This window comes from Setaria italica, chromosome IV, assembly GCF_000263155.2.
Source record: "Setaria italica strain Yugu1 chromosome IV, Setaria_italica_v2.0, whole genome shotgun sequence".
Lineage (NCBI taxonomy): Eukaryota > Viridiplantae > Streptophyta > Magnoliopsida > Poales > Poaceae > Setaria > Setaria italica.
Genome location: NC_028453.1, coordinates 30,661,712 through 30,673,215, shown reverse-complemented (window position 1 = coordinate 30,673,215; position 11,504 = coordinate 30,661,712). Strand labels below are relative to the sequence as shown.

The window sequence follows — 11,504 nt, the reverse complement described above, 5'->3', positions numbered from 1 at the left end:
TTTCGAGTGGCAAATTTGTAGAGGATGACTTTTAAAGAGGTGTCGTGGTAAGAATGTTAAATAGTTAAATATCCATCGTTCATTAGCTTCAAGTTCAGCCAAAACGAGCCCATCAAATTTCGGTTTTACCCTTGGCCCGGCTGGCGACGGCGGCGATCAGGTTCCCACGACGATTCGCCCCCACAACGGCTACCACAGCCACCGCGGAGCGCGGACGCACGAATGACCAAACCAAACGGACGCGTCGGTGCACGGCGCCGCTCCCACGTGGGCCCGCGCCGGACTCAACGGTCGGATCTCTCGTCCCTATCATCCACCGCTCCTGTTTCAGACAGCACCAGGCTCTCATCAAAGCTCTCAACCACTTCCTAGTTCCTCCTCTCCCCCTTCCGGCCGCACCGAGCTCTCTCCATTCCTTCTCCCCCCAAATTGAAATCCTCCTCCCCGCGGCCTCGCCTAGGGTTTCGCTTCCTCCCCTTCGCGTCCGAGCATCCTCTACCCCACCGGCGGCTGCGGCGGCCGCCACCCCTCATCTCGTCGCCCTGAGACTTCCCTACCGCCTGCCTGTTCGGCCGCTCCCCCTGCCGCCCCGCCCTGACCTGAGGTAAGCGCCTGCACCTCCAGTTTTCCGATCGGTCGTTGCCCTCGTAGTGCGTACCTGCATGCCGCGCCGGTCTCGTCCCCGGACCACCGGAGCGCGTAGACGGGGCGGGGGTAGGCGCGAGCGGAGCCGCGGAGCGAGCGAGTGGGCCGTCGATTTCTCGTGCTGGGGGTAGACCGGTAGAGGGGATGAAAGCCGGTCTCAGATCCATCAGCGCCGATTGTTTCGATACTGTAAGCGAGCGCCGATTGTTTGATCGATCGACTGGGCTCGCATTTCCCCAAACTTAGGTTCTAGGCAGAGACATTTCTGAATTCTGAGAGGGTGAGCCCCACGATGTAGTGGCACTGGGGGTGCGCCCTTGTTCTAGCAAGCTGCGCGGGCATAGATGGGCAGGCCGGGGTTTGTGTGGCGCAGGCCGGTGCATGTGCCCACTTGTGCTTGTGGATGTCAGGAGGGAAGGAACAATTGGTACTTTCGGTACCAGTAGTGATGGTTTATCCTGCTATGGTCATGACATTGTTGACAAAATTAGCTTGTGGAAGTGGCTCCTTGCTAGACTAACGTGATTGCAGTTGCATGTTTACATGTTCTTGCCGAAATGCTTTGTTGTACTAGCAATTTATGGAAGATGTTGATACGTGGCAGTAGTTGCTGCCTGCGGGCATTACTGGATGCACGTTTTTGATTTCTTAGCTGCATTGAATTACTAACATGGCATTGATGTGCGCACACCCTTGCTGTATAAGGGGGCCAGGGAGGCGATAAAAAGGTTGTTATCTTGTGAGATTTGCCTTTTCAGTGTTTGGATGTTTAGATATTAACTTAATGGGGCCAGTGCCATGCAGGTGATAATTTGGGCCATGTAGATTAAGGAAATATTAACATAGGTGTTATGCTTACCTCTCAATTCAGTGTTCTACCGAAATGCTAAATCGCAACATATTGGTTTCACTACGTTACTCTTGGTGCCACGGAGTTACAACTTGAAGGTATCACTCTGTTTGCAGACTGCTAAGGCTTTTTGTCCATAAAAGGTGCTATTGTGGCACAGAGACATTTCTAAGTGAAGTTGCTAATAAGGCGGGTTCGAAGCTATCTGCTATTGCTGCTGCAATGGTGAGCATTGCAAATTCTTAAACTGCAACTCAGCCGTGCTGTATCCCCTGATTCTAATGCCATGTCCATCACACTCTAGGCAACCAATGAAAACCTTCCACCAAATGTCATCAGGCAATTGGCTAAAGAACTGAAGAATCTTGACGAGTCACCTCCAGAAGGGATTAACGTGATTGTCAATGATGATGACTTCACTACTATTTTTGCTGATATTGAAGGCCCTGGTAACATTCTGTCAAGATACTTTGGTTTACCCCTGCCAATGTTTTGGGTCTTCCTCTATTAATTTGCATGCCTATGCAGCTATGCTGATCATGCTCTCTAAATACTTTGCGTATAAGGGTGTCTTTCGTCAGTCCATAATTTCCTTGTTTCTATGTTTAGGGCTAAGTATTGATGAGTTGTTTTTATTTCTGGGAATTCATAACTGCGTATTATGGACCTGAAGCATTAATGGTTACCTTTTTCTATTTCATTACTTTATAATATTAGTTCTGAATTTAAATCTGGACACTGTGCAGGTGGAACTCCATATGAGAATGGAGTGTTCAGGATGAAGCTACTATTGTCTCGCGACTTCCCTCAATCTCCCCCAAAAGGTAGTTATCTTCTGATATTTCCAAAGTTCTTCGTAATTCATTTAGTACTTGAAGTGAAGCCTTATGTTGGAAATATACTGACTCTTTGACATGTTCCTTTGATATGCAGGATTCTTCTTGACAAAAATTTTCCATCCAAACATAGCTACTAGTGGTGAGATATGTGTAAACACACTGAAGAAGGATTGGAACCCTGGCCTTGGATTAAGACATGTTCTTCTGGTAAGTTTGAAGTTTAGCACAAGTCATCTCTTGTTTTGTTTGTAGCACTGCACAAGTGCTTTGCAAGGAATTTCCAATATTTGATCTAGTACAACACCTAGCATAAGTTCCAGCTGCTGTCACAACGTTGTGGAGACTTAGTATGTCTTGTTGGCATGTCTAACAGGTAGTGAGATGCCTTCTGATTGAACCATTTCCTGAATCTGCACTGAATGAACAAGCGGGGAAGATGTTACTTGAAAACTACGAGGAATATGCACGGCATGCAAGGTCAGCCCTTCAACTTCTATAATAAACTTGGGGTTGAGATCTTAGATTTTTTTTTCAATGCTCAGAAGTACAATATTAGAAACTTGAATATTCTTTATGTCAGCAATGCTGACTGTTAGTCATGAATGTGATGGCTACAGTTACCATTTCTGACATCAGATCAAATCACTTGAACATTCTGTAGAACCGTATCTAGTTACTGAGTTATTTCATTGTGCCCCGTGACGCAGGCTATACACCGGCATCCATGCCCTTAAACCTAAGAATAAGTCCAAGACTGGAGCTATTTCTGAGTCAACCACTGCTCTGAATGTGGACAAGTCGAGTGCTGCTTCCAGCGAGAACACACCATCAATGCCACCAGCAGTATCTACCTCCACTGCATCCAGAGCATTTGGCACGAACTTGCAGGATCAGAACCCGACTGTTTCTGATCCTGCCGCCGTAGGAGCTGCCGCAGCACGGAAGAAGGATGGCCCGATGGCTTCCAAAGCTCCTCTCGACAAGAAAAAGATGGATGCGCGAAAGAAGAGCTTGAAGAGATTATAGGCGAAAACGTCCCGGGAAGAGGGACGTTGTTGCCGGTAGATCAGAATTCAAATTTGCTAGCATGAGCCAGGTTCAGCAGATGCTTAGTGAAACTGGGAGAGAAAAAGGAATAAGTGGGGAGAGGCATCTGATGATCTGGAATTGGGGACGAGGCGGGGCCAGACGGGGGAATAATGTGAACTGGGTCCTTCGGGACAACTTTATTATGTTCAATGTCCAATCATTTGGAAGAAGACCTGCCTATTTCCTTTTGTTGTTTCTCGTTTGTCTGGTGCAATCAATCAGCATTGCCTACTACTTGCCGTACCCATGAGCACCTGGCAGAGCGCGGCAGGGCGTACATGTCCTTCCTAGCTGCCATTGCCTCTACTGCCCACTTGTGCGTCAGATTCATGTTTCAATACTGGATGGAAAACTCAGTGCATGGAGTCTGTCTGCATACTTGGACATGCTGCCTTCACCAAATACTCTTGTGGATAGTATTTGCTGTGGATTTCTTTCAAAAAAAAAGTATTTACCGTGGATTTCTGTGGTAGCAGTGGTTAAGATCTGATGCGTGGAGTAGCTTAGTAGGCTAGTTGTTGGTTGCAGGCGTTAGTTGCTGGCAGAGCGTTGCCTGTAAGCTAAAAGGACTCTTCACTCTTCAGCTGGTAACTCTCGCCATTGGCATGGCAACCCAACGAAGTCATCGTTTTCTTAGAGAAAAAACTTGACAAGTCAATCTTTATACGCACTAGTAGACATCAACATCATACGACGAAGATCAGGAGCCGAGACCCCAAATCGATTTTCACGTAGCCTCTCGTTCGGCCGGCTGGAGAGCGAGTCGCCGGCGATCCCATTCCTTGCCGGGTTTTCGAATCTGTGGGCCGGGTAGGGAGGACCAACGGCTACCAGCCTGCCACGGGGGCCGCCAGGGCGTAACAAACGCGTCGGCAGGTGGGACACGAATCTCCCCTGGGCCCACCCGCCAGGCCACGGATCCACCGGGCCCCATCCGACGTCAACGGTCGGATCGCGGCGGATTCCCGTTTCGGCAACTCGACTCTCAAATCTCAGTTCCTGCCGGTCGCCCCTTCTCCTCTTCTTCCCCCTTTCGCGGTGTGCCCTTCACTCTCCCCGCTCCTAGGGTTTCCTCATCCTCCCCCAGGCGCAGGCCTGCACCAGCCCAGCCGCCACCGGACAGCGCCACGGCGGCCGCCCCTTCCCGCCGCTGGAGACTCCCTCACCGCCGTCCGCCTGAATTGCATCTTCGTTCGCTCCCCGGCCGCCCCGCCCGAGAGGGGGCTCCCCGATCGGTCGTTGCCTGCGTAGATACGAGCGGCGGCGATCTCTGGCTGTACCGCCGCGGGAAACGGAGGCAGGACGGTGAAGGAGGGAGAGCGAGGGGGTGTCCTACCGTCCTACGACTCCTGCGGTCCTGCCGTGCGTCGGGGGGTAAGCGGCCGATTTCTTATGTTGGACGGAGGTGTCCCAGATGGGATCTTAGTCAATCTCGTGCCCGTATGCACTGGGGCAACTGATTCTTCGATTGATTGATCTCGCATTTCCTTTACCCAACATTGATAATTTCTGAACAGAGACATCCATTTCTGAATTATGGGGTGGGGGTTCGGCTTGCATCCTAGTTCTTTTATGTGGGTTTGAACTACCATTGTGTTGATGTAGCGGAAAGTCTACGGCACCCGATCTTGGATGTAGTAACCTCGAGCACGCGTGCACGCAACCGAGGAAGTTGATGTAATTTGATATGCTTAGTAGGCATTACTGTTTTCTCTCTCTCCATATATTGTTAACCACAATGAATAGCTTCTGGAAATGTCGCATTGATAGATTTACACGGATGTGGTAGCATTGAACAACAATGGAACGGAATGTGCCATGAACTCCCAGAATGGCAATTAATGGTTCTGATTTAATTGCGCTACCCGCATATTTATTAATTCTTTCGTGTTTTGTATGTCGCTAGATTGCAGTTTTTGGCGCTTGCCTTAGCAGCATTAAATCGCTGTTGTAGCTCGTAAGTGTGCTTTGTGTGGTTGTCCACGTGTATAGTTTGGTGTATGAGGGGATAGTCGGTTATAGAAGTTGGTATATTTATTATGAATCGGTTACTATTGATGTTTGGATAGCCAGCAAAGGATTCATTAGGCTGTGGAAATGGCTCCTAGATAGGTCAAGAAAGTTGCAATTACTTGGGACATGGAACATTCCATATCCATCTCAATTAAGCGGTCCGTCTGAAATGCCAGTACACTATTTTTCCTGCTTCTGTCACTTGCGTCAGTATGCAGTCTACCCTTACAGACAGCACTCATATGGCAATATTCCTTATCGGGTATCATCGTTAAAGTTACCAAGTAGCACGTAAAATGGTTCTTGATATTTGCATCAGAGATAATTTTCCTTAGGTGTGTCTATATCTCTACAAGAGTTAGTGATATACCATGTGTCATAGGAAGGAAGAACATGCTTAGTGGTGGTAATTGTTTCCTAAGAGCACCCCTAGTATGTGTTCGAATTGAAGGGGCATGGTTTGGCTGCTCCTATATGTGGGGCTCCCACAGGCAACTTGAAAAAGAATCCTCTCTTCCTGTCCTTCGCCTTTGCGCGACTACGATGAAGCTTCTGTATGTCCCATTTGGTTCCCCCACCCTACCAAACAAATCCATCTATGGATCCACAGAATTGGCCTTGGAGAAGAGTAGATATGGTCGTTGGCAGACAAACCAGGCCGGATTTCCTCTTTCTCTTCCTCTGCAATTCCATCGTTTCCTTCTCCATGAGTTGTTGCATCCTGCCATTACTAGAGCCCACTGAGCTCGCATGCTGCCAGCAGAGACCGTTCCTCCATGCTGGACCACTGCTCGCTGCCGTGTGGCATCTCTGTGGATACATGCGACAAGCATGTGATGGTTAGGCGAACAGGAAAGAGCAACGGGCATGTGCAGAAGCTATTTTATTCTGTTCTAGTTGAAAACCAAGTTTGGAATTTGATTATGTTCTGAAACAGCTATTCAACTGCTCATATGGAAATGTTACCTTTCTGTTTGCCATGGTTTGATTTGGCACACACTAGAGGTGCTCTAAAGCCACCAATACATGACCTCCACAAGACCATTCTATTCCTTCTAGAAGACCTTCATTCTATACACCTGATGCATCTTTGATTTTTCCTTAGTTTTCATAAATGCTTACTTGATTTTGTGATGCTCATTTATATTGACCCAATCATATCTAATACCATAAACACTTTTTTCAATTGCACAGTGCCGAATTTGTGACCAAAGGTGTTATTCTGGTACTTCGGGATTTCTAAGTGAAGTTGCTAAGGGAGTGACTTTAAGGTGTCTGCCACTATCACTTCCATGGTTAGTATCTAAAACTTGACATTTCAGGTTACTTTTTCAGTGTGAGCATCCCTGAAAAGCAATTGTTCTATCTTTCATGATTCTAATGGTATATGTTTGTGTATGTTCCTGAAGGCAACCAACGAGAACCTCCCACCAAATGTGATCAGGCAGTTGGCTAAAGAATTGAAGAATCTTGATGACTCACCTCCGGAAGGGATCAAAGTTAGTGTTAATGATGATGACTTCACCACTATTTTTGCTGATATTGAGGGCCCAGGTAAGATATTGTCAAGATACATTGGTTTACACTTGCCATTATTTTTTGTTCTTTCATGATTAATTTTTCATCCACCTATGCTGATCATGCTGTTGTATTTGTAAGTAGTACTAGTCTTTTGTCAGTCCATGGCGATTTAGCAAACTGTTTGTTTTGAGCCAAGTATTATGAGGCTTGTCCTTTTGACAGTGCATATGATAGAACTTAAAGTGTTTTGAAGTTTCCAAGACCTTTTCATCTTGTACTACTTTATATATTATGATCTGAATGTGAACTGCAACATGGTGCAGCTGGAACTCCATATGAGAATGGAGTATTCAGGATGAAGCTGTTATTATCCCGTGACTTCCCTCAATCTCCTCCAAAAGGTTATTACCTTTTGAAACTTTCAGATTCATCCTTAGTAAATTTATTTCTTTTAGTAAAGCCGTTATCTGATAGCCTTTGTCTCTCTACTTGCAGGGTTCTTCTTGACAAAAATTTTCCATCCAAACATAGCAACTAGTGGTGAGATCTGTGTCAACACACTGAAGAAGGATTGGAATCCTGGTCTTGGATTAAGACACGTTCTGCTGGTAAGCTGAAAGTGCAACGCCCTAGTTCTGTTTTGCTGCTGCTAATTGCATGATGTGTCTGTAAGCAATTTCTAGGTCTGATTTACCTCAGAGGTCCAACTATTGTCACAACATGCGGGGGACTTATTATCAGTTGCATGTTCACCTGTATGGCAGGTAGTGAGATGCCTTCTGATTGAACCATTCCCCGAATCTGCCCTGAATGAACAAGCTGGAAAGATGCTACTTGAAAATTACGAGGAGTATGCACGGCATGCAAGGTCAGCCTCAATTTCATGTTGTCAGCATGGAATAACACAACTTTGTTTTCCTTTATATCGAAATTACATTGTTAGGATTGTATGCAGGCACTGTTGATAATTACATTTGTCAGGTCATCTCTTACTGAAGCATCTTGTACTGTAAGCAGTTGCTGATTATGATATATTTGCTCCATATGCAGGCTGTACACTGGCATCCATGCGCTTAAGCCTAAGAACAAGTCGAAGAGTGGAGCTATTTCCGAGTCAACCACAGCTCTAAATGTGGGCCAGTCCAATACTGTTCTCGGCGAGATACCTTTGGCGTCAACACCAATATCTACCTCTGCTGCTGCCAAAGCATTAGGTAAAAACTCACAGGATCAGAATGCTGCTACTTCTGATCCTGTTGTAGGAGCATCCACCGCACCCAAGAAGGATGCAGCACATGCAGCCAAAGTTGCAGTCGATAAGAAGAAGCTGGATGCAAGGAAGAAGAGCTTGAAGAGATTGTAATCGAATAATCCTGAGAGGTGAGGAGTGCTTAGTGGTAGATAAGATAATGGTCTTCATTAGTGCTAGATTCAACTGATGCCTGGTAGAACTGAAAAGAACAAAAAACAGTGCAAGAGGCATCTCATGGGGCATCTCTGTGCTTTGTTGGGACAAAACTGTCTGTGCAATTTCAACTATTCATTTATTTGGAAGAATACTCGCCTTTTCTGTTGATTCCCACTATCGCTTTGTTTAGTCTTGTTTCGGTGTGGCTGTGTAAATAGATGCTTCATGGAGCAGCGAGCAAGTTCAGTGAGCCTGAAGCCGTCTTCGACGAGAATTTGAGTGCTAAAGTGAAAAGGCAGTAGATTCTCATCCTGAACCAATGAACAGTGGACACAAGAAACCTACAAAATCTTTTTCCCCACCACACCACAATGATCATTCAGCTAGATCAAAATCTGTTCGTTTGGGTAGCTTTGGGGCCTAAGAGGGTGTTTGGATCGATTAAAATTCATGTCACATCGAATATTTGGAGGCTAATTAGGAGGACTAAACATGATCTAATTATAAAACTAATTACACAGATGAAGGTTAATTTCTAAGATGAATCTATTAAGCCTAATTAATCCATCATTAGCACATGTTTACTGTAGCACCATATTGTCAAATCATGGACTAATTAGGCTTAGATTCGTTCGTAAATTCGCCTCCATCTGTGCAATTAGTTTTATAATTAATCTATATCTAATACTTCTAATTAATATCTAAACATTCGACGTGACAGGAATTTTAGGAGCTCCTAAAGCAACAAACGGACCTAAATTGGGAAACGATGATGTGACTTTCTTTCGGACTGATTCTCAGCCCACTTCCTTTTGTCGCCCTCTTTGAAGCCGTGATCTCCCTGCCACCTCGATCCTTCAGGTATGGAAAGGCCTTTTACCAACACTAATCTCCCTTACCATCATGCCCATCCCACTAGCAGCACATCACTCCAGCACTCTCTTGTTCCAGCACTAGGTCATGTCGAATTTCCTTTTCCGATATACGATTTCTTGAATTTTCATTTGTGCTTTTCGAGATACATATCATCTCTGCGTTCCATCTTGAAATTTTGCTTGGTCAGATGAATCCACAATGTTCTTCTCAATTCATCTAGGACAATGTAGTAACTGCTAATCTTCGAAAGATCATGACTAAGAGCAGTACTGTCTTGAAGCTTCTTGGTCAGCTGCATCAACAATGTTCTTCTTCTCAATCCATCTAGCACAAGCACAATGTAATAACCAGTACTAATCTTCAAACTGCCATGATTACGAGCAGTCAAAAGATCCAAGAAAGTATTCCAGATGGCAAAGCCCAAGTGATCCTTTTACACTTGGAGCTGCCGTGATGTGCTACGCCTGCCATGCCCAATCCCCCATGATGATCCATCCACTCACTCACTCCGCCCCCAAAGTTCCCGTGTCCCAAAGAGGATTCAGGAACTTTCACCGGCAGCTGCACCACCACTAGGCTGGCTCGGCTAAGCTTTGTGCCTTTCCCTCCCCCCGCGCTTTCGCTTTTGCTTCCATCTCTTTTAATCCGCCGTTGGGTTACTTTGACAGGAGAGAAGAGAGTGAAAAAGTCTCCAAACTGATGGGGCCCCGGGAGCGTCATCAGGGAAGGAGGAGGAGAGGATAAAGCGTGGACGACAGCGCTAGCTCGGGGGGGTGAGGAGGAGGAGAATTCCGATGGCCGGCCGGTGACGTACGGCTTGGCTAGGAAAGGTGGTGATCTCGACGCCACCTCCCCGGCCGGACGCACCGGGAGATACGATGCTTGCTTGTCAAGCCAAACAAAGTTGTGGCGATTTTGGTGGCGCCATCAGGGTCATGTTTCTAGGCTGTATATATCCAGATGGTCAAAGCTTCTGGATGGAGATGTTTCAAGCGCAGGGTTATTACGTCGCTGTTGGTCTTGCAGCTGAAGAAGAAATTAAAGGACTTCTCTAAATGTCACGGACAGGAAACGAGCCCTTGCCTTGCATCTGGAAAACTCAACTGTCCTACTGCCAATTATATAAAAAAAACTATCTTAATGCTGGGATTCTAACTCTGATTACCGACTCGTCGGAAAGTGAGAGTTGCATTTTTTTAGTTTTAGTACGGAGGGAGTAGCTCCTAGCTCTATTAACAACTTACCAAACCTAAGCTACACTGAAGTTCCCTTTTCCTGTGGTGTGTCGCGGTCTAACTATTGTTTGGTAAACACACAAGTTTTGTTAAGGATTTTTACTAGCACCAGTGGCAGTATGCTCCTACACAAGACTCGTTCCGGATTCAGTCCTAGTCGCAAAACTGGCTTTAAGAAAATGGCATGTGGGGCGTGACCGCAGCACCACCACATCCACAGGTGTGCGTGTGCCCAATTGCCCTAAAGAAAGATTTTCCGTTCCCAAGTGGGCCTCTCTCCACCTGCATCCCATAAATAGTCTTTCACCACGTACTCGCTCTCCCTCCTACTATATGATCAATATAATCAAATCCCCAAATCCGCCATCTCACCGGACGGACGGACGAATGTTCGCTAAGCCGTCGTCCTTGATGCACCTAATGCGCCCCCCCCCCCCCAACCCCCCCTGAGAGGCGATTCGGAGAAACGTGTGGTTCCTTTGGACTATAACGGTTCCAAAGCAATGTGTTAAATTCAGTCCAACACACATGGGGAAAAAAAACAGGCGTTTCATCAACAGATGCATGCTCTACTTAGCCGGCCTGAAAAATAAAACATCAATTTTCTCCATGCATGACCGAACTAGCATGCCATGAATGTGAGGAAAGAAAGGCCTCAACTACCCGACGGCTAACGAGCCTCTCGACTTTCAGTTGGTTGCATCACGCAGCAATCTTTTGTTCCCGCCTTGCTTCATATTTCAAACGGGTATGCTGCTATGAGAGCTAATTTTCTTCCCTGAACCTTCCTCATTGAAAGGATCCGGCAAATGAACGTCTGATAACTGACAGAAATTCTAAACTTGCCGCGTTTAATCCTCACATGCAGCCATATATATTCTCGTGGTTAGGACTCAGGAGCGTTATGATCAGTATGGCAGATTTATTTAACAAGTCGATGGACGGATGACGATCCGTTAGATGTTTGCAGCTCTGCATGTTCACTGCACACTTCATGGACGCAATGACCAATTCACATCTTACACTAG

At 46.3% G+C, this 11,504-nt stretch overlaps 2 protein-coding genes across 2 annotated transcripts; both read left to right on the top strand.

Moving 5' to 3' along the window:
• The first annotated feature begins 336 nt into the window (after positions 1–336).
• On the top strand, positions 337–3,654 carry LOC101786846 (ubiquitin-conjugating enzyme E2 22). The gene is made up of 7 exons (XM_004965604.3): positions 337–604; positions 1,612–1,720; positions 1,800–1,944; positions 2,242–2,319; positions 2,429–2,541; positions 2,708–2,811; positions 3,042–3,654. The coding sequence occupies exons 2-7, from the start codon at positions 1,718–1,720 to the stop codon at positions 3,358–3,360; spliced, it is 762 nt and encodes a 253-aa protein (XP_004965661.1). The 5' UTR covers positions 337–604; positions 1,612–1,717; the 3' UTR covers positions 3,361–3,654.
• A 761-nt stretch (positions 3,655–4,415) lies between these two features.
• Positions 4,416–8,539, top strand: LOC101786453 (ubiquitin-conjugating enzyme E2 22). The gene is made up of 7 exons (XM_004965603.4): positions 4,416–4,797; positions 6,631–6,731; positions 6,846–6,990; positions 7,281–7,358; positions 7,453–7,565; positions 7,722–7,825; positions 8,008–8,539. The coding sequence occupies exons 2-7, from the start codon at positions 6,729–6,731 to the stop codon at positions 8,318–8,320; spliced, it is 756 nt and encodes a 251-aa protein (XP_004965660.1). The 5' UTR covers positions 4,416–4,797; positions 6,631–6,728; the 3' UTR covers positions 8,321–8,539.
• Positions 8,540–11,504: the final 2,965 nt, after the last annotated feature.

What these genes read in the sequence shown, in the direction of transcription:
- LOC101786453 (XM_004965603.4), top strand. An exon ending in TGCTGATATTGAGGGCCCAG is followed by an intron (nt 6,991 to 7,280) that starts GTAAGATATTGT and finishes AACATGGTGCAG; the next exon opens with CTGGAACTCCATATGAGAAT. An exon ending in GATTAAGACACGTTCTGCTG is followed by an intron (nt 7,566 to 7,721) that starts GTAAGCTGAAAG and finishes CCTGTATGGCAG; the next exon opens with GTAGTGAGATGCCTTCTGAT.
- LOC101786846 (XM_004965604.3), top strand. An exon ending in TGCTGATATTGAAGGCCCTG is followed by an intron (nt 1,945 to 2,241) that starts GTAACATTCTGT and finishes GACACTGTGCAG; the next exon opens with GTGGAACTCCATATGAGAAT. An exon ending in GAATATGCACGGCATGCAAG is followed by an intron (nt 2,812 to 3,041) that starts GTCAGCCCTTCA and finishes CCCGTGACGCAG; the next exon opens with GCTATACACCGGCATCCATG.